The sequence below is a fragment of the Macaca fascicularis genome, chromosome 5, assembly GCF_037993035.2.
Source record: "Macaca fascicularis isolate 582-1 chromosome 5, T2T-MFA8v1.1".
Classification (NCBI taxonomy): Eukaryota; Metazoa; Chordata; class Mammalia; order Primates; family Cercopithecidae; genus Macaca; species Macaca fascicularis.
Window position 1 is genome coordinate 115,440,716 of NC_088379.1, and position 27,988 is coordinate 115,468,703.

Below are 27,988 nucleotides of genomic sequence, written 5' to 3' on the forward strand. Positions count from 1 at the left end.
CTCTAACTTAAATTCATTTTATTTCACATTTCTTTAACTGCTAGTGAGGCTGTGTATCTTTGCATATTGTATTTTTTAATCTCTATTTTTTCTACCTGTAAATTGTCTCTTTAGCACCTTTGGCTGCATATTAAGTAAAATCTAGGTATTAGTTTTATGTGTACAGTCCCCTATGTATATGGAAAGGTAAACTGTTACAGTAATCTTCTACGTTATCTCCTCACTCTCTGACTTTCCCACTGCAATCAATTAATACAATACAACCGCAATCAATACAACCTCGTAGCTAATCTTTTAAAAATAAAGTTCCAATGCCCAAATTATTTAGCTAAAAACCTTTACTCGCCCACCAAGTAAGTATAAACCCCTCAGCTGGATTTTCAAGGCCCTCTTTAACATACTCCGAAAGGGACTTTTCAGCTTTTTGTCTTTCTTCATGGCCAAATTAAAATGTCTAGTGTTCCCAGAAAGTTCTGAATGCTTTGTGTCACTAGCTCTTTGCTCATCTTGTCTACCATAGCTGAGACTTTTTACAGGGAAAGCATAATGACATCTGCGCCCAAAGTCCCAGAGCCATTAAAAGGCCAGGACAACTTCTGTAATAATGTCTAGAAAAATGGACTCAGAGTTCCAATTTGCAAGGCCGTGAACTCATTTCCAGCGATAAGCAAGAAGCAACTTTGCCTCAAATATAAAGGACTTCAACAGTATCGAGTAATTATATTTCAGTGCTATATTTTTTATTGTCTAATTTGCTTATATGATAAAACTAGGAAGACAGGGCTTTGGTTACACAATTCCCTCTGACCTCTTAGTTTTCTACTTTCTGATGTTTTTATCTTTAAACAGCGTTTCTGTACTCAATTTGGCATTTCTTGCTTCCATGTAAGTCATGTCATCCATGAAATTAATAATTCAAAAACCCTTGGTTGTTTGGTGATCTGAGATTTACCCATCCTATTTCTTCTCCCTCTTGTGCTTAAAAACTCAGGGCCACCAACTCTCACTGCATCTCCAGCACTGGGAAACCTTAGGGTTGTTTTTAAATCCCTTCTTCATCGCTACATCTAATCAATCATTTCTCTCTCCTGGATGTTTCCTGAAGCTGCATTATCCTAACTATTACCAGCACAGCAGTCAAGGCTGTAGCGTGATGGCTGCTCACCTGGACTATAACCACAGACATCCACCAGAAGCCTCCTCCTTTCTTCTTGCTTGCGCTATCTAAACCTTTTCTCCCCACAGCCGCCAGAGAATTCTTCCTAAAAGGATAAGCAGATATGTCACTCCCAAGCCTAACTTTTATTGCTCTCATTGCCTATAGGCTGAGAGTAAGCTCTCCATAGGGAATCTAAGGGTTTCCTTGATAACTTCATCCCCACTTACCTCTCCAGCTTTATCTTCTTTAACTTCCCGCCTCAAAATCTTATGCCTGAGCAACAAGAAGTGCTTGAAATTTTCTGAGGACAATACACTGTTTCTCACTTCCCTCCCTTTGTTCCCACTATTCCCTTTGCTTGCAATGCGACTTTCTGGATTTTCCCATAATACACTCTCATGCACCCTGTAAAAGGCAGCCAGGCACCACCCACCCTAGAAAGTCTTGCTTGACTAACACAGGCTGGGTTTGATGCTCTTTTCTGGTGCTGCTTTAGTAGTCTGTTCCTCTCTTTATCGTGTGCATTCCTTATGTGTAACAACTGTTTTATTCCTCTTTGTACCCCTCGGTGCTCAGCAGAGAATAAGTACTCAGTAAATATTTGATGAACAAACGAGTTGTGCCGAATCTGAAAACCTGCAGTATTTTATTTTAATTGAGCACAGTTTTTCAGACTCTAGAGTTTTTATATAAATTATATTAGTTTTAAATAACATTTTCCGTAATATGCTTATTTTTATAGAATTAATTTTCTTTTAAAAAAGTTTTTAGTTAAAGAGGATGGTTACAAGCAGCCACTAAGAAGGTTAAATGACATATATTTATTACTTACAGCCTTGATTGTCCCTGTGGATTCTCCACTTGATGGGTGTGGAGATAGTCTTAAATTTAATTACGTTTAATTTTTATTTTCTGATAGAGCCTAGTATAGCTGAAAGAATTAGAGTTGATCTTCAAATATGGCTTTGATGCCGATAACTTGGGAAACTATTGAACAGAGATAGCTGCCTGCATTAAAAATAAACGGCTGGGATAAACCTTCCACACACTGAGATGACCCGGAAGAGTCTCAGAACACGTTCTCATTGGAGAACTTAGTCCTGCCACATTAGTAGTGGGTGGAAGCATTTTCCCTATAAAATCTATGTAACAGACTTGTTTTACTTTACTTTTAGAGATAGCCAGTATGTGGCAACATCCATAATTCTTTTCTAAATCATTTTTATGTCATGTGCTTCTATTTTTAAAACTAAATTTTGTAAAACTGAATTAGTTATGCATGCTGGCAAACACCAAATGTAAAGCATTTTATAATGTTATAACATGTAAATAATCTACAGAATTTTCTTGCATCTGCCAAGACTGAATTATTTTTAACATTAAGTATATTTTTAAGGTGTAGTGGCAAGTACATCCAGAGGAAAGGGATTTAATAGGCATTTCCTTGCAAATCTAGATATGAGTAACTATTGAAATTGCTTGTCATGTGTTTGATTTTCATTTTCCTTAGAATGTGTTACTTTGCTGAAACCGTATTCAAAGGCTGGGTCAATTGATCTCCTGCAAGATACACTTGAAGGTTAAGTAACTACAGATCTCAGCTAATCCCGTGTAATCTGCTGTTACTAAATGGCTGTTTGTATTCCAGGCACACCAGTTTCTGAATGCTTAGGATTGGGTTTTTACCTTTTGTTTAAATAACCTCTAAAAGGAGCAATGCATCTCTTTGCATGTCTGTGCATTGTCCTTAACGTTTTGGAAGGAGTGGGCTGTTCATGTCCTTCACAGTGCACCTGTGATTATCACGGCAGAAATGACGGCTCAGGATCAAGGTATGCTCCTCTGCTTGCTACTAAATGTTCTCATTATTTTGACAAAAAGGACCCAAACAAGAAAGCCTACTTTTGAAAGCAAATGTTTGAGGATCAGAAATCGCAGAAGAGAATGTTTAGTGTCCGTAAGCTCTAACGTAATTGTGTTAATACTGGTCACCTACTCCTTCACTGTTTTCATTTCGAGCAGTTTAACTCTTAAAGGTCTCTCAAGTTACCGGAAATTTCTAAACACATTCTGTGTTCCAAAATTTTTATCATGCTTATGTTTGCAAAATGTTGCTTGAGATCAAACCATTTAAAGGTGCGTGGCCAGCTCAGCCCTTGATTATAGAAAGGCTGAGGGCAGGCTGAACAGGAGCTGTGGGACATGCTCAGATCCTTTGCTTTCGAGACTCTCCACTTCCTTTTAGGATTATTCATGTCAGTTGAGTGGCAGAAAGAAAGATCTCAAGAGTGAAGTTAGAGAGGTTGATAGTTAGAATTTTTCCATTTTAAGCTGATGGAATTTACAAAATAAGGAAGATTGAAAAAGATACTGTCTGTTGCAGACACTGTAGGATCTCACAGAAGTTATTCAATCTCTAGGTTGCTTTAGCATCTACCTGTGTAGCGAGAATACTTATTTGCTTATAATGTGCATGAGGCCTTTTAGATATGTTAAATGGAAAACAGAACTCTTGCTAGCTAAACACAGTAGAACTTGAATTTCTTTTTATTTTTTCGAGACAGAGTCTCACACTGTCGCCTGGGCTGGAGTGCAGTGGTGTGATCTCGGCTCGCTGCAACCTCCACCTCCCTGGTTCAAGTGATTCTCCTGCCTCACCCTCCCGATTAGCTGGGATAACAGGCGTCTGACACCACGCCCTGCAATTTTTTTTGTATTTTTAGTAGAGACGGAGTTTCACCATGTTGGCCAGGCTGCTCTCGAACTCCTGACCTCAGGTAATTCGCCTGCCTCAGCCTCCCAAAGTGTTGGGATTACAGGCATGAGTCACCGCGCCTGGCCTACAACTTGAATTTTTTTTTTTTTTTTGAGAGAGTATTTAATAATAAAATCAGATTATTCGTGACTTGGTTGAAGTAAACAGTGTCTCAGACAAAATAATTTGTTAAAAGAGTTGCCCAATTTATGTCTTATAACTTTAAACAAATAAATAATAATAACTAAGACATATTTGTGAAAAGCTTATCTTGTTATTGTATAAACTTTAAGCAATTCTTGGTATTTTTTGACATATTCACCAGGTGGTTAAAGACGATGAAGGGAATGTAGCAAGTTAAAGGCCTACTTGTCCAGGGATGTGCAGCAGTGAAGGATCAGGCCAGGGTACTTTTGAGAAACTATCACAGAAATGTTTCCTTCTTTGTGGTGACCCCATTATTGATGGATTTTATAAAAATTATAGAATATTAGGCCTGGCAAGAAACAATCTAGTTCAACCCCTTGTCAGTTTATAAGTGAAGAAACTAAACTGTATGGAGACCAAAAGTCTTGTCCTAGATCATGTAATTGTGTTAGTAACTAAGTTCATAAAGATGCTAAACCTTTCAGTGTACAAACTAGGCTTTCTTCTATGATAGCATGCTGAAATACTTATTTTATTTATTTATTTTTTTAAGACAGAGTCTTGTTTTGTCGGCCAGGCTGGAGTGCAGTGGCACAATCTCGGCTCACTGCAACCTCCGTCTCCTGGACTCAAGCAATTCTCCTTCCTCAGCCTCCCATGAAGCTGGGATTACAGGCATGTGCCACCATGCCCGGCTAGTTTTTGCATTTTTAGTAGAGACGGGATTTCACCATGTTGGCCAGGCTGTTCTCAAACTCCTGACCTCAGGTAATCTGCCCACCTCGGCCTCCCAAAGTGCTGGGATTACAGGCATGAGCCACCGCGCCCGGCCAATACTTTCTTAATGAGTAGAAACTGCTACCATTCTGGTATAAAGTAGCCCTGAAATCTGTGATACAAAATAGCGACGAAAAGTAAGAGATATCCCTACGGGATTTCAAAGATTCCATGAGGTCTTCTTCTGAAGTTATAGAAATGAGACAACACTACCACTACCATACAACCACTACATTGCAGCTTTATGCTGCTTATGTCTGTTTACATTATGAGCTGGTTTTTCAAATCCACTTATTTAATGTGATGTGTTTCACTAAAGGGTTATTTTATTGTAATTATTTACTGAATTTATAGTGTGCTATAATTTAGATGATACTTTGCAAAACTTCTTATTATTTTTTGTAATTCAGATGAGTATCTCATAGGAGATAAAAAAGTCATTTTCCAGGCTAAAATGAATCTAAATTCTCAGATTCCTCATAGTTTAAATTTACACATGGGACAGTGTTGTTCTTCTTTCTTTCTTTTCTTTTTTTTTTTTTTCTCTATTTTGAGATGGAGTCTCGGTCTGTCACCCAGGCTGGAGTGCAGTGGCATGATCTTGGCCCACTGCAACCTCTGCTTCCTAGGTTCAAGTGATTCTCCCACCTCAGCCTCCTGAGTAGCTGGGATTACAGGCACCTACCACCACGCCTGGCTAATTTTGTATTTTTAGTGGAGTCGGGGTTTCGCCATGTTGGCCAGGCTGATCTCGAACTTCTGACCTCAGGTGATCTGCCCACTTTGACCTCCCAAAGTGCTGGGATTACAGCCATGAGCCACATTGCCCAGTGTTGTTTTTCTAAGCCTGTTTTATATGTGCCAAGAAACAAGATCAAAATGTGACTCGCTCAAGGTCAGCTCCTAGTTTCTGGTTTATTCCTTAGGCAGAAAGCAATGTGCAAGTCACGTTGTTAAAACAGAGCTCAACTTTAAACATGTACTGTGAACACTTTTTTTTCACCTAAATAAGTTATTCTCTTAAAAAGGATTGATTTATTATTTTAACAGGGGTTCTTTTAAAATGGGCCATTTCCTAAAGAGGTCCACTTTAAGTTGGAAAGAAGTGGTTTTGAAAGGTGGCTGTGAAACCCACTAGCTGGGTGGCCTTGGGAAGTTACTGAATGTTGTTGGGCCTCAGTTACTTTCCATGTAAAACCGAGGTTATTGACAGTAGCAGCAAATACCTACTGAGTACATATTATGTGCTAGGAAGTTGTAGAGTTTTACATCCATTGTAATTAATCATCCATAACAGTGCCGTATGGGAAAATTAGGTTGAGACACTGGTGAAGTGGTTTTCCATGGCCACAGAGGACGTGGCAGACCTTAGACCTTGGTTAGATTTGAACCAAGGCCCACCTTGGCCTCCCAAAGTGCTAGGATTACAGGCGTGAGCCACTGTCCAGCTGAAAATTGATACGTTTTTCAAATGAGAAGTAATTTTTTCAAATGGGTGTTGGAAAGTGAGTTTCCTCACATTGCTCATGTTGTGACACTAGGTTGGTGCTATGTAATGACATGGATATGAACGAGCTCCCTACGAACCTCCCTGTGGACACTGTGAAGCTTCGCGTAGAGAAGACTGTCATCCGCAGAATCTCGGCGGAGGCCTTCTATTACCTGGTGGAGCTCCAGTATCTCTGGGTGACTTACAATTCCGTGGCCAGCATTGACCCCAGCAGCTTTTACAACCTGAAGCAACTGCATGAGTTGCGCTTGGATGGGAATTCCCTGGCTGCTTTCCCTTGGGCATCTCTGCTGGACATGCCCCTTCTGAGGACCCTGGACTTGCACAATAACAAAATAACCAGTGTGCCAAATGAGGCACTCAGGTATCTGAAGAACCTTGCCTACTTGGATTTATCAAGCAACAGACTCACCACGTTGCCACCAGATTTCCTGGAGAGCTGGTCTCATTTAGTTACAACACCTTCTGGGGGCCTGGACCTTTCCCCAAGCAGGATTATTCTTGGTAAGCTCACGAGCCTCTGGGCTTTTCATCTATAGATACTTTGCTATGCATAGCTTTTGTTGTCCAGTCTTTTAAAATTTACTGGATTTGGCTTTTTACCCTGTAATTGCACTTTCAGTGGAATAGTACCTTATTAGTTAACCTAGGTCAAGTTACCTCTTTCCCCTGTGTAAGGTGAAAAGGCTGTGTGTATGTGCACACATGTGTGTGTACATACATGGTGGAAAAGTGGAAGAGAACTTGAGTCATAAATGGAGAGAGGACCTCTTCTCTTAAAAAGCCTCCAACTGACAGACAGAATCCACCAACCTGCGTAGACTCTTGTGAGCACAGCATTGCTCCATACTCTGGTACCAGCTTCTGCTCAGTTGGCTTTTCAACTCTTCATTAGGTTCTTCAGGAGCAGGAGAGGGGCACTGGCATCTTTATGCGATAGCAGTGGCTTCATTAGTTAGGAAGAATAGCTTCTAAATTTCCATAATCTAAAAGGAAATGGTGGAAACATCAGTTATTTTACTGGCCCGAAATGGTTCACCTAACTGATTTGATCTCTTAGTTTAGCTGTGACTAGTTTTGGAATTTTGAACTTGGCCTTGTTTAGGTTCTATGTGTATTTCTCTGGGGTTCTTTTTTATTATTATTATTATACTTTATGTGCAGAACGTGTAGGTTTGTTACATAGGTATAAACGTGCCATGGTGGCTTTCTGTACCCATCAACCCGTCATCTACATTAGGTATTTCTCCTAATGCTCTCTCCCCTAGACCCCTACCCCCCAACAGGCCCCAGTGTATGATGTTCCCCTCCCTGTGTCCATGTGTTCTCATTGTTCAACTCCCACTTATGGGTAAGAACATGCAGTGTTTGGTTTTCTGTTTCTGTGTTAGTTTGCTGAGAATGATGGTTTCCACCTTCATCCATATCCCTGTAAAGGACATGAACTCATTGTTTTTTATGACTGGATACTATTCCATGGTATATATGTGGCACATTTTCTTTATCCAGTCTATCACTGATGGGCATTTGGGTTGGTTCCAAGTCTTTGCTATTGTGAATAGTGCTGCAATAAACATACGTGTGCATGTGTCTTTATAGTAGAATGATTTATAATCCTTTGGGTATATACCCAGTAATGGGATTGCTGGGTCAAATGGTATTTCTGGTTCTAGGTCCTTGAGGAATCGCCAGACTGTCTTCCACAATGATTGAACTAATTTACACTCCCACCAACAGTGTAAAAACATTCCTATTTCTCCACATCCTCTCCAGCATCTGTTGTTTCCTGACTTTTTAATGATTGCCATTCTAACTGGTGTGAGATGGTATCTCATTGTGGTGTTGATTTGCATTTCTCTAATAACCAGTGATGATGAGCTTTTTTCATATATTTGTTGGTTGTATAAATGTCTTCTTTTGAGAAGTGTCTGTTTATATCCTCTGCCCACTTTTTGATGGAGTTGTTTTTTTTTCTTGTAACTCTGTTTAAGTTCCTTGTAGATTCTGGATATTATTAGCTCTTTGTCAGATGAATAGATTGCAAACATTTTCTCCCATTCTGTTGATCACTTTGATGATCACTTTGATGATAGTTTCATCATTTGATGAATCACTATCATCATTTGATGATAGTGATTTGATGATAGTTTCATCAAAGTGATCACTTTTGATCACTTTGATAGCTTGTGATCACTTTGATAGCTTGTTGATCACTTTGATGATAGTTTCTTTTGCTGTGCAGAAGCTCTTTAGTTTAATTAGATCCCATTTGTCAATTTTGGGTTTTGTTGCTATTGCTTTTTGGTGTTTCAGTCATGAAGTCTTTACCCATGCCTATGTCCTGAATGGTATTGCATAGGTTTTCTTCTAGATTTTTTATGGTTTTAGGTCTTACATTTAAGTCTTTAATCCATGTTCAGTTAATTTTTGTGTAAGGTATAAGGAAGGGGTCCAGTTTCAGTTTTCTGCATATGGCTAGCCAGTTTTCCCAACCACATTTATTAAATAGAAAATCCTTTCCCCATTGCTTGTTTTTGTCAGGCTTGTCAAAGATCAGATGGCTGTAGATGTGTGGTGTTATTTCTGAAGCCTCTGTTCTGTTCCGTTGATCTATATCTCTGTTTTGGTACCAGTACCATGCTGTTTTGGTTACCGGAGCCTTGTAGTATATTTTGAAGTCAAGTAGCATGATGCCTCCAGTTTTGTTCTTTTTGCTTAGGACTGTCTTGGCTATATGGGCTCTTTTTTGGTCCCACATGAAATTTAAAGTAGTAGTTTTTTCTAATTCTTTGAAGAAAGTCAATGGTAGCTTGATGGGGATAGCACTGAATCTATAAATTACTTTGAGCAGTATGGCCATTTTCATGATATTGATTCTTCCTATCCATGAGCATGGAATGTTTTTCTATTTGTTTGTGTCTTCTTTTGTTTCCTTGAGCAGTGGTTTGTAGTTCTCCTTGAAGAGGTCCTTCACATCCCTTGTTAATTGTATTCCTAGGTATTTTATTCTCTTTTTAGCAATTGTGAATGGGAATTCACTCATGATTTGACTCTCTATTTGTCTATTATTGGTGTATAGAAATGCTTGTGATTTTTGCACATTGATTTTGTATCCTGAGAGTTTGCTGAAGTTGCTTATCAGCTTTGGCTAAGATGATGGGGTTTTCTAAATATACAATCATGTCATATGCAGAGACAATTCGACTTCCTCTCTTTCTATTTGAGTACCCTTTATTTCTTTTTCTTGCCTGATTACCCTGGCCAGAACTTCCAATACTGTGTTGAACAGGAGTGGTGAGAGAGGGCATCCTTGTCTTGTGCCGGTTTTCAGAGGGACTGCTTCCATCTTTTGACCGTTTAGTATGATATTGACTGTGGGTTTGTCATAAAAACTCCTATTATTTTGAGATACGTTCCATCAATATCTAGTTTATTGAGCATTTTTAGCATGAAAGGGTGTTGAATTTTATTGAAGGCCTTTTCTGCAACTATTGAGATAATCATGTGGTTTTTGTTATTGGTTCTGTTTAAGTGATGGATTACATTTATTGATTTGCATATGTTGAACCAGCCTTGCATTCCAGGGATGAAGCCGACTTGATTGTGGTGGATAAGCTTTTTGATGCGCTGCTGGATTTGATTTGCCAGTATTTTACTGAGGATTTTCATGTCAATGTTCATCAGCAATATTGGCCTGAAATTTTCTTTTTTTGTTGTGTCTCTGCCAGGTTTTGGTATCAGGATGATGCTGGCCTCATAAAATGAGTTCCTCTTTTTCTATTGTTTCAAATAGTTTCAGAAGGAATAGCACCAGCTCCTCTTTGTACCTCTGGTAGAATTCAGCTGTGAATCTATCTGGTCCTGAGCTGTTTTTGGTTGGTAGGCTATTTAATTACTGCCTCAATTTCAGAACTTGTTATTTGTCTATTCAGGGATTCAACTTCGTACTGGTTTAGTATTGGGAGGGTGTATGTGTCCAGGAATTTATCAATTTCTTCTACATTTTCTAGTTTATTTGTGTAGAGGTGTTTATAGTATTCTTTGATGGTAGTTTGTATTTCTTTGAGATCAGTGGTTGTATCTTCTATCATTTTTTATTAAGTCTATTTGAGTCTTCTCTCTTTTCTTCTTTATTAGTCTTGCTAGCTGTCTATTTTGTTAATCTTTTTTTTTTTTTTTTTAAAGCTCCTGGATTCACTGGTTTTTTTTTGAAGGGTTTTTTGGGTCTGTATCTCCTTCAGTTCTGCTCTGATCTTGGTTATTTCTTGTCTTCTGCTAGTTTTTGAATTTGTTTGCTCTTGCTTCACTAGTTCTTTTAATTGTGATGTTAGGGTGTTGATTTTAGATCTTTCTCACTTTCTCCTGTGGGAATTTCATGCTTTAAATTTCCCTCTAAACACTGCTTTGGCTGTGTCCCAGAGATTCTGGTACATTGTGTCTTTGTTCTCATTGGTTTCAAAGAACTTATTTATTTCTGACTTAATTTCGTTATTTACCCAGTGGTCATTCAGGAGAAGGTTGTTCAGTTTCCATGTAGTTGTGCAGTTTTGAGTGAGTTTCGTAATCCTTAGTTCTTTTTTTTTTTTTTTGAGACAAAGTCTCGCACTGTCACCTGGGCTAGAGTGCGATGGCACTATCTCGGCTCACTGCAACTTTCACCTCCCAGGTTCAAGCAGTTCTCCTGCCTCAGCCTCCCAAGTAGTTGGGATTACAGGTGCCCACCACCACATCCAGCACATTTTTTGTATTTTTAGTAGAGATGGGTTTTCACTATATTGGCCTGGCTGGTCTTGAACTCCTGATCTTGTGATCCTCCTACCTCAGGATCCCAAAGTGCTGGGATTACAGATGGGAGCCACTGTGCCCAGCCAATCCTGAGTTCTAATTTGATTGTACTGTGGTCTGAGAGACTGTTTGTTATGATTTCTGTTCTTTTGCATTTGCTGAGGAGTGTTTTTACTTCCAATTATGTTGTCAATTTTAGAATAAGTGCAATGTGGTGCTGAGAAGAATGTGTATTCTGTTGATTTGGGGTGGAGAGTTCTGTAGATGTCTATTAGGTCTGCTTGGTCCAGAGCCGAGTTCAAGTTCTGAATATCCTTGTTAATTTTCTGTCTTGTTGATCTGTCTAATATTGACAGTGGAATGTTAAAGTCTCCCACTATTATTGTTTGGGAGTCTAAGTCTCATTGTAGATCTCTAAGAACTTGCTTTATGAATCTAGGTGCTCCTGTATTGGGTGTACATATAATTAGGATACTTAGCTCTTCTTGTTGCATTGATCCTTTTACCATTACGTAATGGGCTTCTTTTGCCTCTTTTGATCTTTGTTGGTTTCAAGTCTGTTTTATCGGAGACTAGGATTGCTGCTGCTGCTGCTGCTGCTGCTTCTTCTTCTTCTTCTTCTTCTTCTTCTTCTTCTTCTTCTTCTTCCTCTTCTTCTTCCTTCTTCTTCCTTCTTCTTCCTTCTTCTTCCTCTTCTTCTTCTTCTTTTTTTCACTTTCCATTTGCTTGGTAAATATTCCTCCATCCCTTTATTTTGAGCCTATGTGTGTCTTTGCACATGAGATGGGTATCCTGAATACAGCACACAAATAGGTCTTGATTCTTTATCCAATTTGCCATTCTGTGTCTTTTAATTGGGGGCATTTAGCCCATTTATGTTTAAGGTTAATATTGTTATGTGTGAATTTGATCCTGTCATTATGATGCTAGCTGGTTATTTTGCCTGTTAGTTGATGCAGTCTCTTCATGATGTTGATGATCTTTACAATTTGGCATGTTTTTGCAGTGGCTGGTACCGGTTGTTCCTTTTCATATTTAGTGCTTCCTTCAGGAGCTCTTGAAAGGCAGGCTTGGTGGTGACAAAGTCTCTCAGCATTTGCTTGTCTGTAAAGGATTTTATTTCTCTTTTGCTTATGAAGCTTAGTTTGGCTGGATATGAAATTTTAGGTTGAAAATTCTTTTCTTCAAGAATGTTGAATGTTGGCCCCCACTCTCTTCTGGCTTGTAGGGTTTCTGCAGAGAGATCTGCTGTTAGTCTGATGGGCTTCTCTTTGTGGGTAACCTGACCTTTCTCTCTGGCTGCCCTTAACATTTTTTCCTTCATTTCAACCTTGGTGAATCTGAAGATTATGTTTCTTGGGGTTGCTCTTCTTGAGGAGTATCTTAGTGGTATTCTCTGTATTTCCTGAGTTTGAATGTTGGTCTGTCTTCCTAGGCTGGGGATATTCTCCTGGATAATATCCTGAAGAGTGTTTTCCAACTTGGTTCCATTTTCCCTGTCACTTTCAGATACACCAATCAAACATAAGTGGTTTGGTCTTTTCACATAGTTCCATATTTCTTGGAGGCTTTGTTTGTTCCTTTTCTTTCTTCTCTAATCTTGTCTTCATGCTTTGTTTCATTAAGTTGATCTTCAATCTCTCATATCCTTTTTTTCCCCTTGATGGATTTGGCTATTGATACTTGTGTATGCTTCACGAAGTTCTCAGGCTGTGTTTTTCAGCTCTATCAGGCCATTTATGTTCTTCTCTAAACGGGTTATTCTAGTTAGCAATTCCTCTAACCCTTTTTCAAGGTTCTTAGCTTCCTTGCATTGGGTTAGAACATGCTCCTTTAGCTCGTAGGAGTTTGTTATTATCCACTTTCTGAAGCCTACTTCTGTCAATTTGTCAAACTCATTCTCCATCCAGTTTTGTTCCCTTGCTGGCGAGGAGTTGTGATCCTTTGGAGGAGAAGACGCATTCTTGTTTTTGGAGTTTTCAGCCTTTTTGTGCTTCTTTTTTCTCATCTTCTTGGACTTATCTACTTTTGATTTTTGATGCTGGCGACCTTTGAATGGGGTTTTTGTGTGACCGTCCTTTTTGTTGTTGATGATGCTATTTCTTTCTGTTAGTTAGTTTTCCTTCTAACAGTCAGGCTCCTCTGTTGCAGCTCTGCTGGAATTTCCTGGAGGTCCACTCTAGACCCTATTTGCCTGGGTATCACCAGCAGAGGCTGCAGAACAGCAAAGATGGCTGCCTGTACCTTCCTCTGGAAGCTTCATCCCAGAGGGGCACCCATCAGATGCCAGCCAGAGATCTCCTGTATGAGGTGTCTGTTGACCCCTGCTGGGAGGTGTTTCCCCGTCACGAGGCATGAGGGTCAGGAACTCACTTGAGAAGGCAGTCTGCCCTTTAGCAGAGCTCGAGTACTGTGCTGGGAGATCTGCTGCTGTCTTCAGAGCTGGCAGGCAGGAATGTTTAAGTCTGCTGAAGCTGCACCCACAGCCATCCCTTCCCCCAGGTGTTCTGTCCCAGGGAGATGGGAATATTATGTATAAGCCCCTGACTGGGGCTGTTGCCTTTCTATCAGAGATGCCTGCCCAGAGAGGAGGAATCTAAAGAGGCAGTCTGGCTACAGTGGCTTTGCCCAGCTGTAGTGGGCTCTGTCCAGTTTGAACTTCCCAGCGGCTTTGTTTACACTGTGAAGAGAAAACCACCTTATCAAGTCTCAGTAATGACGGATGCCCCTCTACCCACAAAGCTCGAGCATCCCAGGTGGACTTCAGACTGCCGTGCTGGCAGCGAGAATTTCAAACCAGTGGATCTTAGCTTGCTGGGCTCTGTGGGGCTGGGATCTGCTGAGCTAGAACACTTGGGTCCCTGGCTTCAGCTCCCTTTCCAGGGAAGTGAACAATTCTGTCTCACTGGCATTCCAGGCACCACTGGGGTATGCAAAAAAACTCCTGCAGCTAGCTCGGTGTCTGCCCAAATGGCCACCCAGTTTTGTGCTTGAAAGCCAGGGCCCTAGTGGTGTAGGCGTCAGAGAGAATCTCCTGGTTTGAGGGTTGCGAAGACCATGGGAAAAGTGTAGTATCTGGACTGGAGTGCTCTGTCCTTCGCGGCACAATCCCTCATGGCTTTCCTTGGCTAGGGAAGGGAGTTCCCTGACCCCTTGTGCTTCCTGGGTGAGGTGACGCCCCACCCTGCTTCGGCTTGCCCTCCGTGGGCTGTACGCACTGTCTAACCAGCCCCAATGAGATAAGCCAGCTACCTCAGTTGGAAATGCAGAAATCACCTGCCTTCTGTGTTGATCTCACTGGGAGCTGCAGACTGGAGTTGTTCCTATTTGGCCATCTTGCCAGCCACCTTCTCTGGGGTTCTTAAAATGTAATCTCCTTCTACCAGTAAGTCCCTCTCTGCCTCTTCATACACACACACACACACACACACACACACACACTATATATATATATACACACACTCTCTCTATATATACTATATATATACATATATATACACACATCTATCTATCTATCTATCTATCTATCTATCTATCTATCTATCTATCTATCTATCTATCTATCAAGAGAAAGACAGAGCGAGCTTTGCATGGAGTTCTGTACATGGTGAATGCCTAGAACATGTGATTGCCTGATTGAAATTAGTGAACTGGACCCTTTTCAGGGGTATCTATAGGCAGTGAAGCATTGTAATCTTTTGTATGAGACACAAGCCTGAGGCTTTGATCGATCAGTTAGATGTGCTAAAATTTTGTTCCACTTTTTCACCCAATAAGGCTGTGTTGTCCATTCCCAAGTTATTTTCATCATAGCTGCAGCAGAGGTTATATTTCTCAGGAAGATGAAAGAACTTCTGGGCATTTGGCCAGTGAAATGACTTATAAGCCTTTTGGAGTACGAGACAACATAGATGCTAACTTTGTGCCAGGCATCCTTCCTGACCAGTATCACATGATCAAATATTTGCTGAAATAAAGCACAAGTAAAATATATATTTGTAAAAAAAGAAACTGCTGTAACAGCACTTACATAACTTTAGCATTGCTTTTGTTGAAATGTCAATGTATTTGGTGTTTACGAGTCTAAAAATATGACTAATAAGAACCAGGTAGAAAGAGGAAAACTCATATAAGCTCTTCTTATGTAGCTAGTTCACGTTTTCCCCACTGTTCATCTAGTCCTTTAAACATTTTTTTGTTAGACAATAAAAGTACTATTGTAGAATGGGTTAGAGAATAAAATCACATTAGTTTAACTTAACAGATATTTGTGGAGTTCTTATCATATACACTGATAGGCACACGTAAACCTACACTGCGGTATTTATTTACTTTATTTTAGCCACCAATCTGAACCTTATGAGTAAGGTTAATAGCTAGAAGATTCTATTTCCCTACCTATTTTTCTAAGTTTCCTGGAAAGTAATTCTTGGTTCTAATAGAATTAACCCAATGGAGTAATATAGTAGAAAATAAAATTCAATTACTAAATTGCAATTAATAGCTTTCTAATGATCAGTTACTAACATTACTATGAAGAAGGAATTGATAGAACATTCATATTTTTCCCTTGGGAGTTAAATCTGGATGGGAACTTAGGGATCAAAGGGAAAGTGTTATGAAACTTTACTGTCCATGGGAAGTTACCCAAACAGTTTTAACTGCATTTTAGGGCCCAGAGATTTTAAAAGGTGGTAACTTGAAAATACTTCTGTATAACATTAAATTTTAAAACAAGGCTATGTAACTGTATAAAAAGCATTACCATAACTATGTAAAAATGTGCAAAGACAAAGACTGAAAAAAATTCACTAACTGTTTAGCTATTTTCTTTGGTTAGTGGGACATCTTTTCATTTTTCTACATTTCCAAAATGTTCTGCAATGATCATGCATGATAATAAATAACAAAGGATAGTTTGAAGCATGTTGAGTGGCAGCTGACCTTAGCAAAGCCATGTTCGATATGTTCCCAAAAGGAGAATAAGAGAGGACTAATTGATGTGGATAAATCACACACAGAAAACTCAGTGTTTTCATCTGGAAAATGGTGATGGCAGGGTTTGCTCCATTTTGTTCACAGGACTGTAATGAGAAGAAATGAAATATTTCATGTAGCAGTCCTTTAGAATATGAAGTCTACAGTCTCTGAGATTATGCTTTTAGATCAACAATTATCTGTAGAAGTTGTGACTGGGATGGGAGTGTCCTATAAAGACTTCTTTGTTTGGCCTTTTTGTTATTCCAACAATATTTGAGCCTTTTAGTTGCATCACTGAATATAGTGATGAGTACCAGTCCTAGATTTTCTAGAACTTAGTGTTTAAGTATAGCAATTACATCTTTCCAGGTGTCCCGTAGAATTTGCCTCTGTGCTGTTATAGTGGGATAGAGTCTGCTTTTACTTAGTTTTTATTACTCTGTGTTGATTATTGTTAGCAGATGGAGGTTCTATTTGTAATAATAACACTAATAGTTAATTTTGATGGAGTTGCTCAATGCCAGGTCTGGTTCTTATACTTGACCTATGTAACTTCTAGTCTCACATCAACCCTGTAGTAAATACCACTTCATGCCCATTTTACAGATGAAAAAATGAGACACAAGTTAAGACACTTGCCCAGATTCACTCAACACATAGTGGTGGAGCTGAGCTTTAAGGACAGGCCATCTGGCTCCAGAACCCAGGCGCGTCTTCCCTTCTTTGTAATGCAAAGTATATAATAATAAGAGTTCCTTTCTTCATATATGCATTACTTTATTGATCACTTTAGATCCATATATTTATGTAATAAAAAAATTAAGGTGAGGTTTTTCAATTACTCTTTCTCTTCTACAGGAGTAAAAACATCAACTTAGTAAAATTGTCCTTTATTGTATCCATGAAAACTTAAACTATTGCCCCGCAAATAAACATTGGAATTAACTATAAAACTAGGTTTTGATTTGCAATGCAGGTAAGTTTCCATGGCCTCTTTCTCAAGATTAAGTAAATATTTACACAGGCATATTCCGTAAGTCCTGACACTGTTTGTCTTAGAGAAAAAGGCCTGTGGTGGGATAAAACATGAAATGCTTTTTTTGGGGGGTGTTGTTTTACTTGTACCCAAATTTGCTGAATTGTAAACATGGGCTCTTTTCCTATTTGAAATGGAGATTGCCTGAAGGGTGGTGGCAGCCCTAGTATTTCCAGACTTTTCTAAAATGGTGTTAATTTATTTCAAAAAACACTTATCAATCTCTGTAGATGTGCCCCACTCTTTTTTTGGTTTGAGGAAACAAATCCGCATAGGTAAGACTCATGCCTTGCTGGGTGCTCAATCCTCACCTTCTTTCTATAGCTAGTAAGAAGGCAGAATCAAGTTTCAAATTTACAGTTAATCTCCAAAGCATCACTCTTTACTTTTTAAAACCTTGTTTTTAATGGAGACATTAAGGTATACTTTGCATAGGTGGAATGCAGGATTGTAAGTCTACAGTTTGTTAATTTCTGATAAATGTATACCCTTACGTAACTTACACCATTATCAAGATACAGAATATTTCCATTACTCCAGAAAGTTCTGTGTTTCTTTCTAGTCAATCTTGCCTCACCTATTTGAATTTTCATTGCTATAGGTTAATTGTGTCTGCTCTAGAATGTTATGTAAATGGAATCATATAAGATGCACCTTTGTGCCACGCTTCTTTCACTGAGCATTATGTTTTTGAAAATCATCCATGCTGTCGCATGTGTTGGTAGTTCATTATTGCAAAATTGTATTCAGTTGTATGAATGAAGCAATTGTTTATCCTTTCTCCTGATGTTGGACACATGGGCTGTTTTGAGTTTGGGGCAATAATAAATTAAGCTGCAATTAACATTCTTATACAAAGCTTTTTGTGGCACATGTTTTCATTTCTCTTGGATAAATTCCTAGGATTGAAATTGCTGGATTATAGAATGGCTATATGACTGGGCGCAGTGGCTCATGCCTGTAATCCCAGCCCTTTGGGAGGCCAAGGCAGGCAGATCAGTTGAAGTCAGGAGTTTGAGTCCAGCCTGGCCAATGTGGCGAAACCCTGTCTCTACTAAAAAATACAAAAATTAGTCAGGTGTTGTGGTGCATGCCTATAGTCCCAGCTACTCAGGAGGCTGAGGTAGGAAAAACCTGGGAGGCGGATGTTGCAGTGAATTGAGATCACATCACTGCACTCCATCCTGGGTGGAAAAAAAAAAGGAAAAAAATAATGGCTATATGTATAACTTTCAAGGAAACTGCCCATTTTCCAAAGAGGCTGTATAACATTATACATTCCTATTAGCACTGCATGACAGTCTGGTTGCTCCATATCCTCACCAACAGTTGATGATGTTGGTCTTTTTCGTGAGGAAGCAGTATCACAATGTGATTTTTAATTTCTGTTTCCCTAATTATTAATGGCGTTAGCCAGATTTTCATTTGCTTATGGGTCACTGTATATCTTCCTTTATGAACTATCTTTTGCTCAGTTTTTAAGGGTTATTTGTCTTTTCTTTATTGAGTATAAGTCTTTTGTCTGTTATATGCATTGTGAATATTTTCTCCAAGGCTGACTTACCTATTTATTTTTTCCTGGTGTCTTTGGTAAAAAAGGTTTACATTTTGATGACATTTGATTGATTAGTTTTTTTCTTTTATAGTTAGTGCTTTCTGTGTATCATCTAAAAAATATTTGCCTACCTCAAAATCACAGATATGATATTTTCTTATTGTTTTAGCCTTTATACTCAATTTTTAGCTGTATATTCTTAGCTCTTAAGCTTATAGCTGTTATGTATCTCAAAATAGCTTTTGTATTGTGTAAAGCAGGGGTTGAGGTTTACATGCTTGTGAATATGTGTCCACTTGTTCCAGCACCATTCATTAAAAAGACGTTCCTTTCCTCACTGAATTGTTAAACACTGTTGTCTCCACAAAGCTGAGTAGGCATAGTCTTTGTCTTCAAGGGCTTATAGTCCTCAGAATAACCTTTGTACAAAAATTTATTGCTCACTTTTCACACAAAAATAGCACATTTAGTCCAACTATTCTGATGCATATAAATATTATTCTTTTAGAAAGGATAAAGTTCACTTGGCCCATCCAAGAATAGTTATATAAAGTCAACTAATTAATGCAAATTAGTATAATTTTAGTTGATGTGTTGCCTTGAAGGAATGCAGTACAAGTAACAGTTTAACTTGAGAGAGTTCTCTTACCTTTGTCCTCAGAAGAAAAAAACACTTAAATGTATTCAGTTCTTGAATCACGATTTTTATTCAGGTTTTAAAATTTGTACCTTTGACCTTAGATGTTTCAAGCTGGAGTAAATAGGCATTTTATTTTTGAGGGATTTAAAAATATTTACATAACTTTTATATATAACCAGTTAAATTAGTTTTTTAAAGAATTTTCTTTCACCATTAATACATTTTTTAATAATTTCAAAGCATGAAATAAATTGTTAACATTATAGCTCTTGAATCTTTCCCTATGCAAACATTTATACTCCAGATAGTGCTGCTTTAACATTTTAAAATTTTTAGTTTATTTTAGTTTGAAAGAGTATCTCACTTTGTCACCCAGGCTGGAGTGCAGTGGCGTAATCACAGCTTACTGCAGCCTCAACCTCCTGGTCTCAGTTGATCCTCCCAATTCAGCCTCCTGGGTAGCTGGGACAACAGGCAAGTGCCACCACCATACCCGGCTAATTTTTGTATTTTTTGTAGAGACAGGATCTCGCCATGTTGCACAAGCTGGCCTTGAGCTCCTGACCTCAAGCAGTCTTCCCACCTAGCCTCACAAAGTGTTGGAATTACAGGTGTGAGCCATTGTGCCTGGACATTTTTTTATTTGTAGATAATAGCACTTATGACTGCTACTGTGACTCTAAATGTTTTTAGATGGCAAAGAGATGAGTTATGATAGAAAGGGTGTTAGACTATGATGCTAAAAAAAATCTGGGATGTAGGATTCTAAGCCATTTACAAAGTCAAGGTAGTAATATCTTTGTGCTTTGGTTTCCTTTGGTGTAAAATTGGAAGAATAATACCAGATGCCAGAGGTATGGTATAAGGCATAACATGGCGGTTAAGACCTTTAACCACTGTGGTGGGTGGTTAAGAGCTTTAACCAGCATGGTGGTTCAAGATCAGGATGCTGAAGTTCAAATCCTGGCTGTCCAATTGTGTGACCTTGGGCATATTCCTTAAGCTTCCTGAACCTTGGTTTTCTCATCTTTAAAATGGGGATGATAATAGTACTACCTATCCCATGCTTTTGTGAGGATTGAGTCAGACCATCCTTCAGACGCTTAGTGCTGTTCTTTGATCTCCTGAATCTCTGCGTGTCTTGTGAGCAGAGGCAGACATTGATTACCTTTTATCCTGCACTACCTTTTCAAGGATTACCTTTTATTCTGCGTTACCTTTTCAAGCTGTTTTCAAGAGAACAGCTTTGGAGGTTGAAATATATCTCCTTCCAGAGCAAAGGGTAAGTATGCTTACTACCCAGTATAATAAAGATGTCTCCCTTCAGTGCTGTGAGCAATGAACTCCTTCAACCCTGAGCAGGAGTCTTGTGTCTTCTACCAACATCCATAAAATGATGGCAGGCAAACTTGCCCATATCTGAGGAGTTTCCCAGGATGTGGACCTCTCAGTGCTAAAAGCAAGAAAGTCCTGGGCAAACTGAAATGAGTTGCTGGCAAACTGGAATAGGTTGGCCACCCTAAAGTAGGGTCAAATCTCAGAGCCTCTGCAGTTTTGGACAAGCACAGTCTTTGCCACATAGGAAGCAATCAGCAACTTGTAACTTGCATTGCTAGTATTATATAAAGAAAAAAATCTGGCATAAGTTGAAGTGTTTTCAAAATATGAAATAGTCTATACATATTATATGACAATAAATTTGATGTGCTGGCAGATTTAGAAAATCTTAAAATCAAATCAGATAGCTATGATGAGCATAGCTTTTATATATAGAATATTGACACAAATTTTATAGATATAAAATATAAGTAACCTTTTATTTCAATATAAGTGTTTTAGTATCATTCTATTTATGAATTCTTACTGTATTAAGGTGGGTGTTTACATGTTCCTTTCTAAATTTTTTGATTGTTTTTATCTAACTTAAAATATCCCCTCTCCTCCTCTTAGGCACCATGATAACATCCCTTTGTCCTAGAGGACACTTGCCAGGGTGTGTCCTGTGCTCTTCTCTTCGCTGGTTTTATCTCTCGCTCAGGGAGCAGACACATGATTGGATCCTCATTTTGAGATTTTATTACTTGTGAGAGACAAGCCATATATTATTTCATTGATTTCTTGCAAACTACAGCTCACAATTCTGACAATACCAATTGATAACAACATTTTTAATCTTTTATAAGTTTTTGTAGAGGTTATTGGCACGTTACACACAAACTGACCTGATTAATTTGTTAAATCGTGTGGGTCACAGTCAAACAATCTAATTCCAAATTTAGTTCTTTATAATAACATTTACATGTATATAAGCAAAACTGGTTAATGTAAAAAGTACATGTACAAAGTAAAATAAACTACTGAAGGGATTTCGGCCTTTGGAAGAGGTTAGTGATTCCCCCTCCCCTCAATTTTAATAAGTAAAACCAGTTATATTGTTTATAAAATGAGAATTGACTACTTTCAGTCTGTATTATAGTCAAAGTTGATAAACTAGCTTCACTTTGTATGATATTCACATTTGAACTGTGTATCAGTGTAGACATAGAAAAGTCACAAATTTGAAAGATTTAACGTTTAAAAATAAGCACTATTAGGAGAGTCTAGATCCACAGATTATCTTTAGCACCTCAATCAATAGAGATAAAAATGTTACAAATTAGGTATTCTATCATATTCTTCTGCTTTTTACTGAGTGATGATGGATTTTAGTGTTAGTTTGTTGTTCCATCTATGGTTTCTTTTAGTCTATGATCATTATTTTTATTTTATAGGCAGATAGAACATTACGGGTATAAAAAGCTCTAGCATGTATCTAGTCAACTCTCCCATTTTGCTGAAGAGAAAACTGAGGCTCAGCAAGGTTGCATCATCCAGGTCACAGAATTAATTAATGGTTGAGCCTCATCAGGAACCCAGGCACAGTAAAGTTGGTGAGAATGTCATTTCCTGTTACTTTTAAAAATTTCTCTTTCATATATTTAAATCTGGCCTTCACATATCAGGTCAACTAATATGAACAATAATGACCGAATATCTAATGTGGTATCTGGTGGTGAAGTGGGTTTTTGAATGTCTACGAACTGACTGCATTATTATAGGTGTTTCGGTATCTATCAGATCATATCTCCACCATTACTTATGTACTTATTTTTGAATTCTTTCTTAGTAGACGTACAGATTGTATTACATTTGGTTTCTTTTGTTAAGATCAAGAAAATATGGACTCTAGTATAGGGAATATGTTTTATGTGTATGAAATTTGTTACTTATTCAGAGATTGAAATGACTATATTTTACAAAAGATTTTAAGTACTGTGTTCAGCAAGGAAGTTTAAAGGTCACAGAGATTCTACTGTGAATAAACCATTGTTCAAGGTAATTTCCATGAATTATGTAATTAAAAATTCATGCAACTCTATGAAAGAACTACTGCATTCTATAGATGAGGCTGAGAGAGGTTGTTATTATAGATATCTACTCGTGGGAGTGAAGCTTGATAGAACCGAGATTTCAGCCCAGACATTAAGTTCCAGAGCCACACGTAGTCATAGCAATATAAAATAAGCCAGAAAGTCTGCTTATCACATAATATTGTATGAAAGAATCAACAGTTAAGAGAATAGAATTCAAATTAATATTGGTTCAATAACTAGGTATAGATTAACAACATTAAATATAAGAGGAAAAGTTTAAAGTTATTCACCCATGGAAGAAAAGCGTACTTCTAAAACAGGAGATGAAAAAGTAAACTTTTACCAATACTGGCAGAAAAATATGAGCCAGTCATGACTTGCTATTATAATTTTTAAAAAGTGTAATAAAAATCTAGAATTTATGAACTAACAGTTACATTTCCACCATGGTTAGAATTTGTAAAATTGCAGTTCTGTCTTTTCTTCTCAATTTATAATCCACTCCATTAGTAAAAAGCTATAACCACAAATCTCTGTGATAAATTTTTTTCTGTCTTGGGCTTTAAATGAGGCTGTTATGGAACATCACTCCTTAGATCCTAGAGAGACTTTTGCCTGACAGAATGCTCTAAAGCTCCATTTTAGATCCTTCTGAGATTTTAGTACAAAATTTTATGGTCCCACCTGGATTTGATGTTTGCTCTGAAGTTCTATCTTAATTTGAGAATTTTGGAGAGGCTGAGAATAAGAAACAATTTTTTAATTGAACTCAACAAGTTTCGGTTCCTTTATATTTAACAGTTCTTCTTTAACTTTGCCTCTCCTTTATATTTTATTACCTGAAACACACCAGGGAGTAGTTTGAACAGTCTTTGTGGAAATATCCTTAGGTAGACCACATTGCATTGAGTATGTTTTTGACTTTCCATGTGGACCACAGGTGACAGTGCTGCTAAACTTTTTGCTACTCCATAGCAAAGATCCTCTTTCCTCTAGTTTCCAGCAACATTTTACTCACTTTTCTTCAAGCTGTCACTGATAGCCTCCTTGAAGGCCCAAAGGCTTCTGCTAACAATTCTGAAAGGGAGACATCCTGAAGATGCTTGCAACCGGAAGCTGTCCGCTAACCGCGTTGCTTGCAGCTGATTCTCTCTTGAAGGAGTATTGAGCAAGTCACCTTCATGGTCACCACATATGACATTCATGCCAAGCCACGTTCTTGCTTCCACCAGCTTTTTAGGCTTCTCTCCCGCCATTGCCAGCATCTCACTCTGTATTTTTTGCCACACAAAGCTTGCATTACCTCAATACACCTTCAAATCACATAAAACCATAACCTATTCCAGGCTGAATTTGGTGCCTCTGAGCACCCTATAACACTTACAATACTGTAGGTACTTTCATAACACCTTTGAAAGATCTTTATTACTGTATTGTGGCATTCTGTGGTACCTGGATTAAAGTTTTAGCTCTGATACTAATTAGCTTTGTGACCTTGGCCAAGTTATTGGGCCCCTCTGAGGCCTCATCTTTAACATAGGGATAGATGAAGTCTGAGCTTCATCATTAACATAGGGATAATAATACCATTTTTCTCATAGGATTATTGGGATTACATGTGATAATACAGGTAAGTGCTTAGAAGATAATCTAGCAGAGTAAATGCTCAATAAGTATTAGCCATGATTATTAATGATCTGAACTAATGGACAGGATATATTCATCGAGATTGCTGGATTGCAGAGCAAAACTGACATAAAGGTGACTCTGCTTCATCCCTCAAAGCACTTCTGTTTTTAGGGAGATAGTGTAGATCCCTACCTCCTCAAGAGGTAGGATGTAAACTGAGTCATCAGAATTATCTTTGTCAACCTTTCCCACCTTCTGTTTTAGGTCTACAGGACAATCCTTGGTTCTGTGACTGTCGTATTTCCAAAATGATCGAGTTGTCAAAGGTTGTTGACTCTGCTATAGTGCTTCTGGATCCACTGATGACTTGCAGTGAACCTGAACGCCTCACAGGAATTTTGTTTCAGCGGGCTGAATTGGAACATTGTCTGAAACCATCAGTGATGACCTCAGCCACCAAAATCATGTCTGCTCTCGGCAGTAATGTTCTACTGCGGTGTGATGCCACTGGCTTCCCCACCCCACAGCTCACATGGACCAGATCTGACAGCTCGCCAGTTAATTATACAGGTATTTTCTTAATTCAGCCCCATGATCAAAGGAGTTTACTAAGCTCTGAAGTTAACATCATGTTTTGTGTGATTTGAAATTAGCTAGTTAACACTAATAAAATATTTCAAGATTATTGGGTGCAAGGGATTTTAAAGGTACATTTTATTGGTTAGTATTCTCCTCAGTTTATCTAACTACCTAGATAAAATTAGACAATCTAAACTTTTTCTTAGGTAGAATGAAACAATGCAGTGAATGGATCAATGGCAGACAAGGCCTTTGTCTTGCTTCATCATCTTGGATACAGCTCACTTCAAAATATACAACTATTACAATTTTTTAAAAAGGGCCTTTTGCTGGTCGGGTGCAGTGGCTCACGCCTCTAATCCCAGCACTTTGGGAGGCCGAAGTGGGCAGATCACCTGAGGTCAGGAGTTTGTGACCAGCCTGGCCAACATGGTGAAACTCCATCTCTACTAAAAATACAAAAAGTAGCCGGGCTTGGTAGTGCGCACCTGTAATCCCAGCTACTCAGGAGGCTGAGGCAGGAGAATCGCTTGAACCTGAGGGGCAGAGGTTGCAGTGAGTCAAGATTGCACCACTGTACTCCAGCCTGGGTGACAGAGTAAGACTCCGTCTCCAAAATAAAACAACAACAACGACGACAACAAAAACGCCGGGTGGAGCGAGGCTTTTGTACAAGTCTCTCATTTTTGAATAATTATTTAAATAATAAATTACATAGAGACCTTATTATGAATCAAAAAGTATAATTTTTAGAAATATTGATTATATAGACTTTTCAGATTCTAGTGTGACAATATGCATGCTTTGTACCCAGTTTCAAGAGTGTTATTCTGACAAAGTGATATATTTTTAAAACTCTTCAAAATTAAACTAAAATTCAGGTTGAAATAATGAAACCTGGTGGAAATAAAGAAGTTAAGGTCTAATGTTCCTATATATAGATAGTCAATGGTCCACAGTTTCAGCTTGTGAGTTAAGTTTTGGGTTACTGGGATATTGTTCTGTGCATTATTATTCTTTGAAAAGCTTCTGAAATCAAGACAGAATGAAAATATACCCAGATATCAGAGTTTAGGATAGCAAAATTCTGATTTTTAAAAAAATTATATGTTATTCTGTAAACAGAAGAATCCATGATTTGCTAGTTTATCTAAGTTAAATATAAAATAAATCATTCCAAATACAAATGATGACTCTGCCATGCCAGAAAATGATCTGCTGTACCTCTGGCTAGAAGGATATATGCATTTTATTACCGTGAAAACATATCATAAGCAATACTTATGTAAGGTCATATGATAAACATTCTATAGAATCGCAGTGACTTAAAACTGAAAGGGACCTTTGAGATTACTTTATCTCATCCTCTTATAAATGCAGAAACAGAGGCCTAAAGACAGGAATTGACTTATTCACAACCACATGCTATTTAGTGGGCAAAAGTTTCAAAACCCAAGTCTCCTGATTCCCAGCCTTTTATTTTTTAAAAATACTGTTCCCTATACAGACCTCACAACACCTGGCAGCTCCTAGACCTTGATGTAAGCAGTTTGCAGAACCATCGCCCACTGTCAGAGACTTGCAGGGTGCCATTTCCCTCTCGGTTTCTGTGAGAGATGCATGTAGAGCGGATAGTTGTTTCCTCCTCAGTTGGCATGGTTGCTTGAATTTTCCTTTTGTTCCTCACAGAGTATACATTTGTTTTCTTCCAGTAATACAAGAATCTCCAGAGGAAGGAGTCAGATGGTCCATAATGAGCTTGACAGGCATTTCTTCCAAAGACGCTGGGGATTACAAGTGTAAGGCCAAAAATCTGGCTGGGATGTCAGAAGCTGTGGTTATTGTGACAGTGCTTGGCATTACCACAACTCCGATACCACCAGACACTTCTGAAAGACCTGGATATCATCCTGAGTGGGATGCCCAGCCGGGATCTGGAAGATCTACATCTAGCACATCATCATATCCTTGGTCCTCTTCCTTCTCCCCTACATCTTCTTTTTCTGCTTCTACTTTGTCTCCTCCCTCTACTGCTTCCTTCTCTTTATCTCCTTTCTTCTCCTCCACTGTTTCTTCAATCACAACTCTGAGCACAAGCATCTCAGCCACCACCATGGCCAACAAGCAATCATTCCAGCTCCACCCAGATGGGAAAAGAAATTTAAAGGCAGCAAAGAGTGGAAGTAAGCTTCCTCCAGCCAGCACAAGGAAGAAAGAAGAGCTGGCATTGTTGGATCACACAATGCTTACGGAGACAAATGCCACAATAGAAAACCTCAGGGTGGTCAGCGAGACTAAAGAGAGTGTGACATTGACGTGGAATATGATCAACACCACACATAACTCTGCAGTGACTGTGTTGTATTCCAAGTATGGTGGGAAGGACCTGCTGCTGTTGAATGCAGACTCCAGCAAGAACCAAGTAACCATAGATGGCTTGGAACCTGGTGGGCAATACATGGCCTGTGTCTGTCCAAAAGGAGTGCCTCCCCAGAAAGACCAATGCATCACCTTTTCTACCGAAACAGTAGAAGGAGATGATTCTCAATGGTCTCTCCTTCTCGTGGTGACCAGTACTGCCTGTGTTGTTGTCTTACTATTGATTTGTTTCTTGTTGTACAAAGTTTGCAAACTGCAATGTAAGTCAGAACCTTTTTGGGAAGATGATTTGGCAAAAGAGACTTATATCCAATTTGAGACCCTGTTTCCCAGGTCTCAAAGTGTAGGTGAGCTCTGGACACGAAGTCACAGGGATGACTCAGAAAAATTGCTGCTTTGTTCGAGGTCAAGTGTGGAATCTCAGGTGACTTTTAAAAGTGAAAGTTCCAGACCAGAGCATTATTGCTAAGGTTGTGCAGCTCAGGTGCATGTGAGCTACAAAATTAGCATCTAAGGGTATAATTGACCCTAGGTTTGGATGACTTTTGGACAGACTTTCACATTGTGTGTGAAAATCACAAATGGAATGCTTTTAAGTGTGTTTAAAAAATAGCATGAGACCTCTGAACTGAAAAGACAAATAA

General features: G+C 38.6%; 1 protein-coding gene and 1 long non-coding RNA gene across 4 annotated transcripts in view; one reads left to right on the forward strand and one right to left on the reverse strand.

Moving 5' to 3' along the window:
• Positions 1-27,988, reverse strand: part of LOC102119106 (uncharacterized) — an 80,763-nt gene that overhangs the window by 26,317 nt on the left and 26,458 nt on the right. For 2 of the 3 annotated variants that reach the window (XR_277312.4, XR_012435018.1), the window contains exon 2: positions 7,162-7,334. This is a non-coding gene — a long non-coding RNA (uncharacterized lncRNA). Of the gene's footprint in view, positions 1-1,165; positions 1,263-7,161; positions 7,335-27,988 lie in introns of all 3 variants that reach the window. The other variant, XR_012435019.1, reaches the window with a different exon arrangement.
• LRIT3 (leucine rich repeat, Ig-like and transmembrane domains 3) lies at positions 2,781-27,988 on the forward strand. Its single transcript, XM_005555666.4, has 4 exons — positions 2,781-2,991; positions 6,380-6,852; positions 24,651-24,956; positions 26,678-27,988. The coding sequence occupies exons 1-4, from the start codon at positions 2,876-2,878 to the stop codon at positions 27,811-27,813; spliced, it is 2,031 nt and encodes a 676-aa protein (XP_005555723.3). The 5' UTR covers positions 2,781-2,875; the 3' UTR covers positions 27,814-27,988.

What these genes read in the sequence shown, in the direction of transcription:
- LRIT3 (XM_005555666.4), top strand. Translation starts at nt 2,876, where the DNA reads ATGCATCTCTTTGCATGTCTGTGCATTGTCCTTAACGTTTTGGAAGGA. An exon ending in AATGACGGCTCAGGATCAAG is followed by an intron (nt 2,992 to 6,379) that starts GTATGCTCCTCT and finishes TTGTGACACTAG; the next exon opens with GTTGGTGCTATGTAATGACA. An exon ending in CCCAAGCAGGATTATTCTTG is followed by an intron (nt 6,853 to 24,650) that starts GTAAGCTCACGA and finishes CTTCTGTTTTAG; the next exon opens with GTCTACAGGACAATCCTTGG.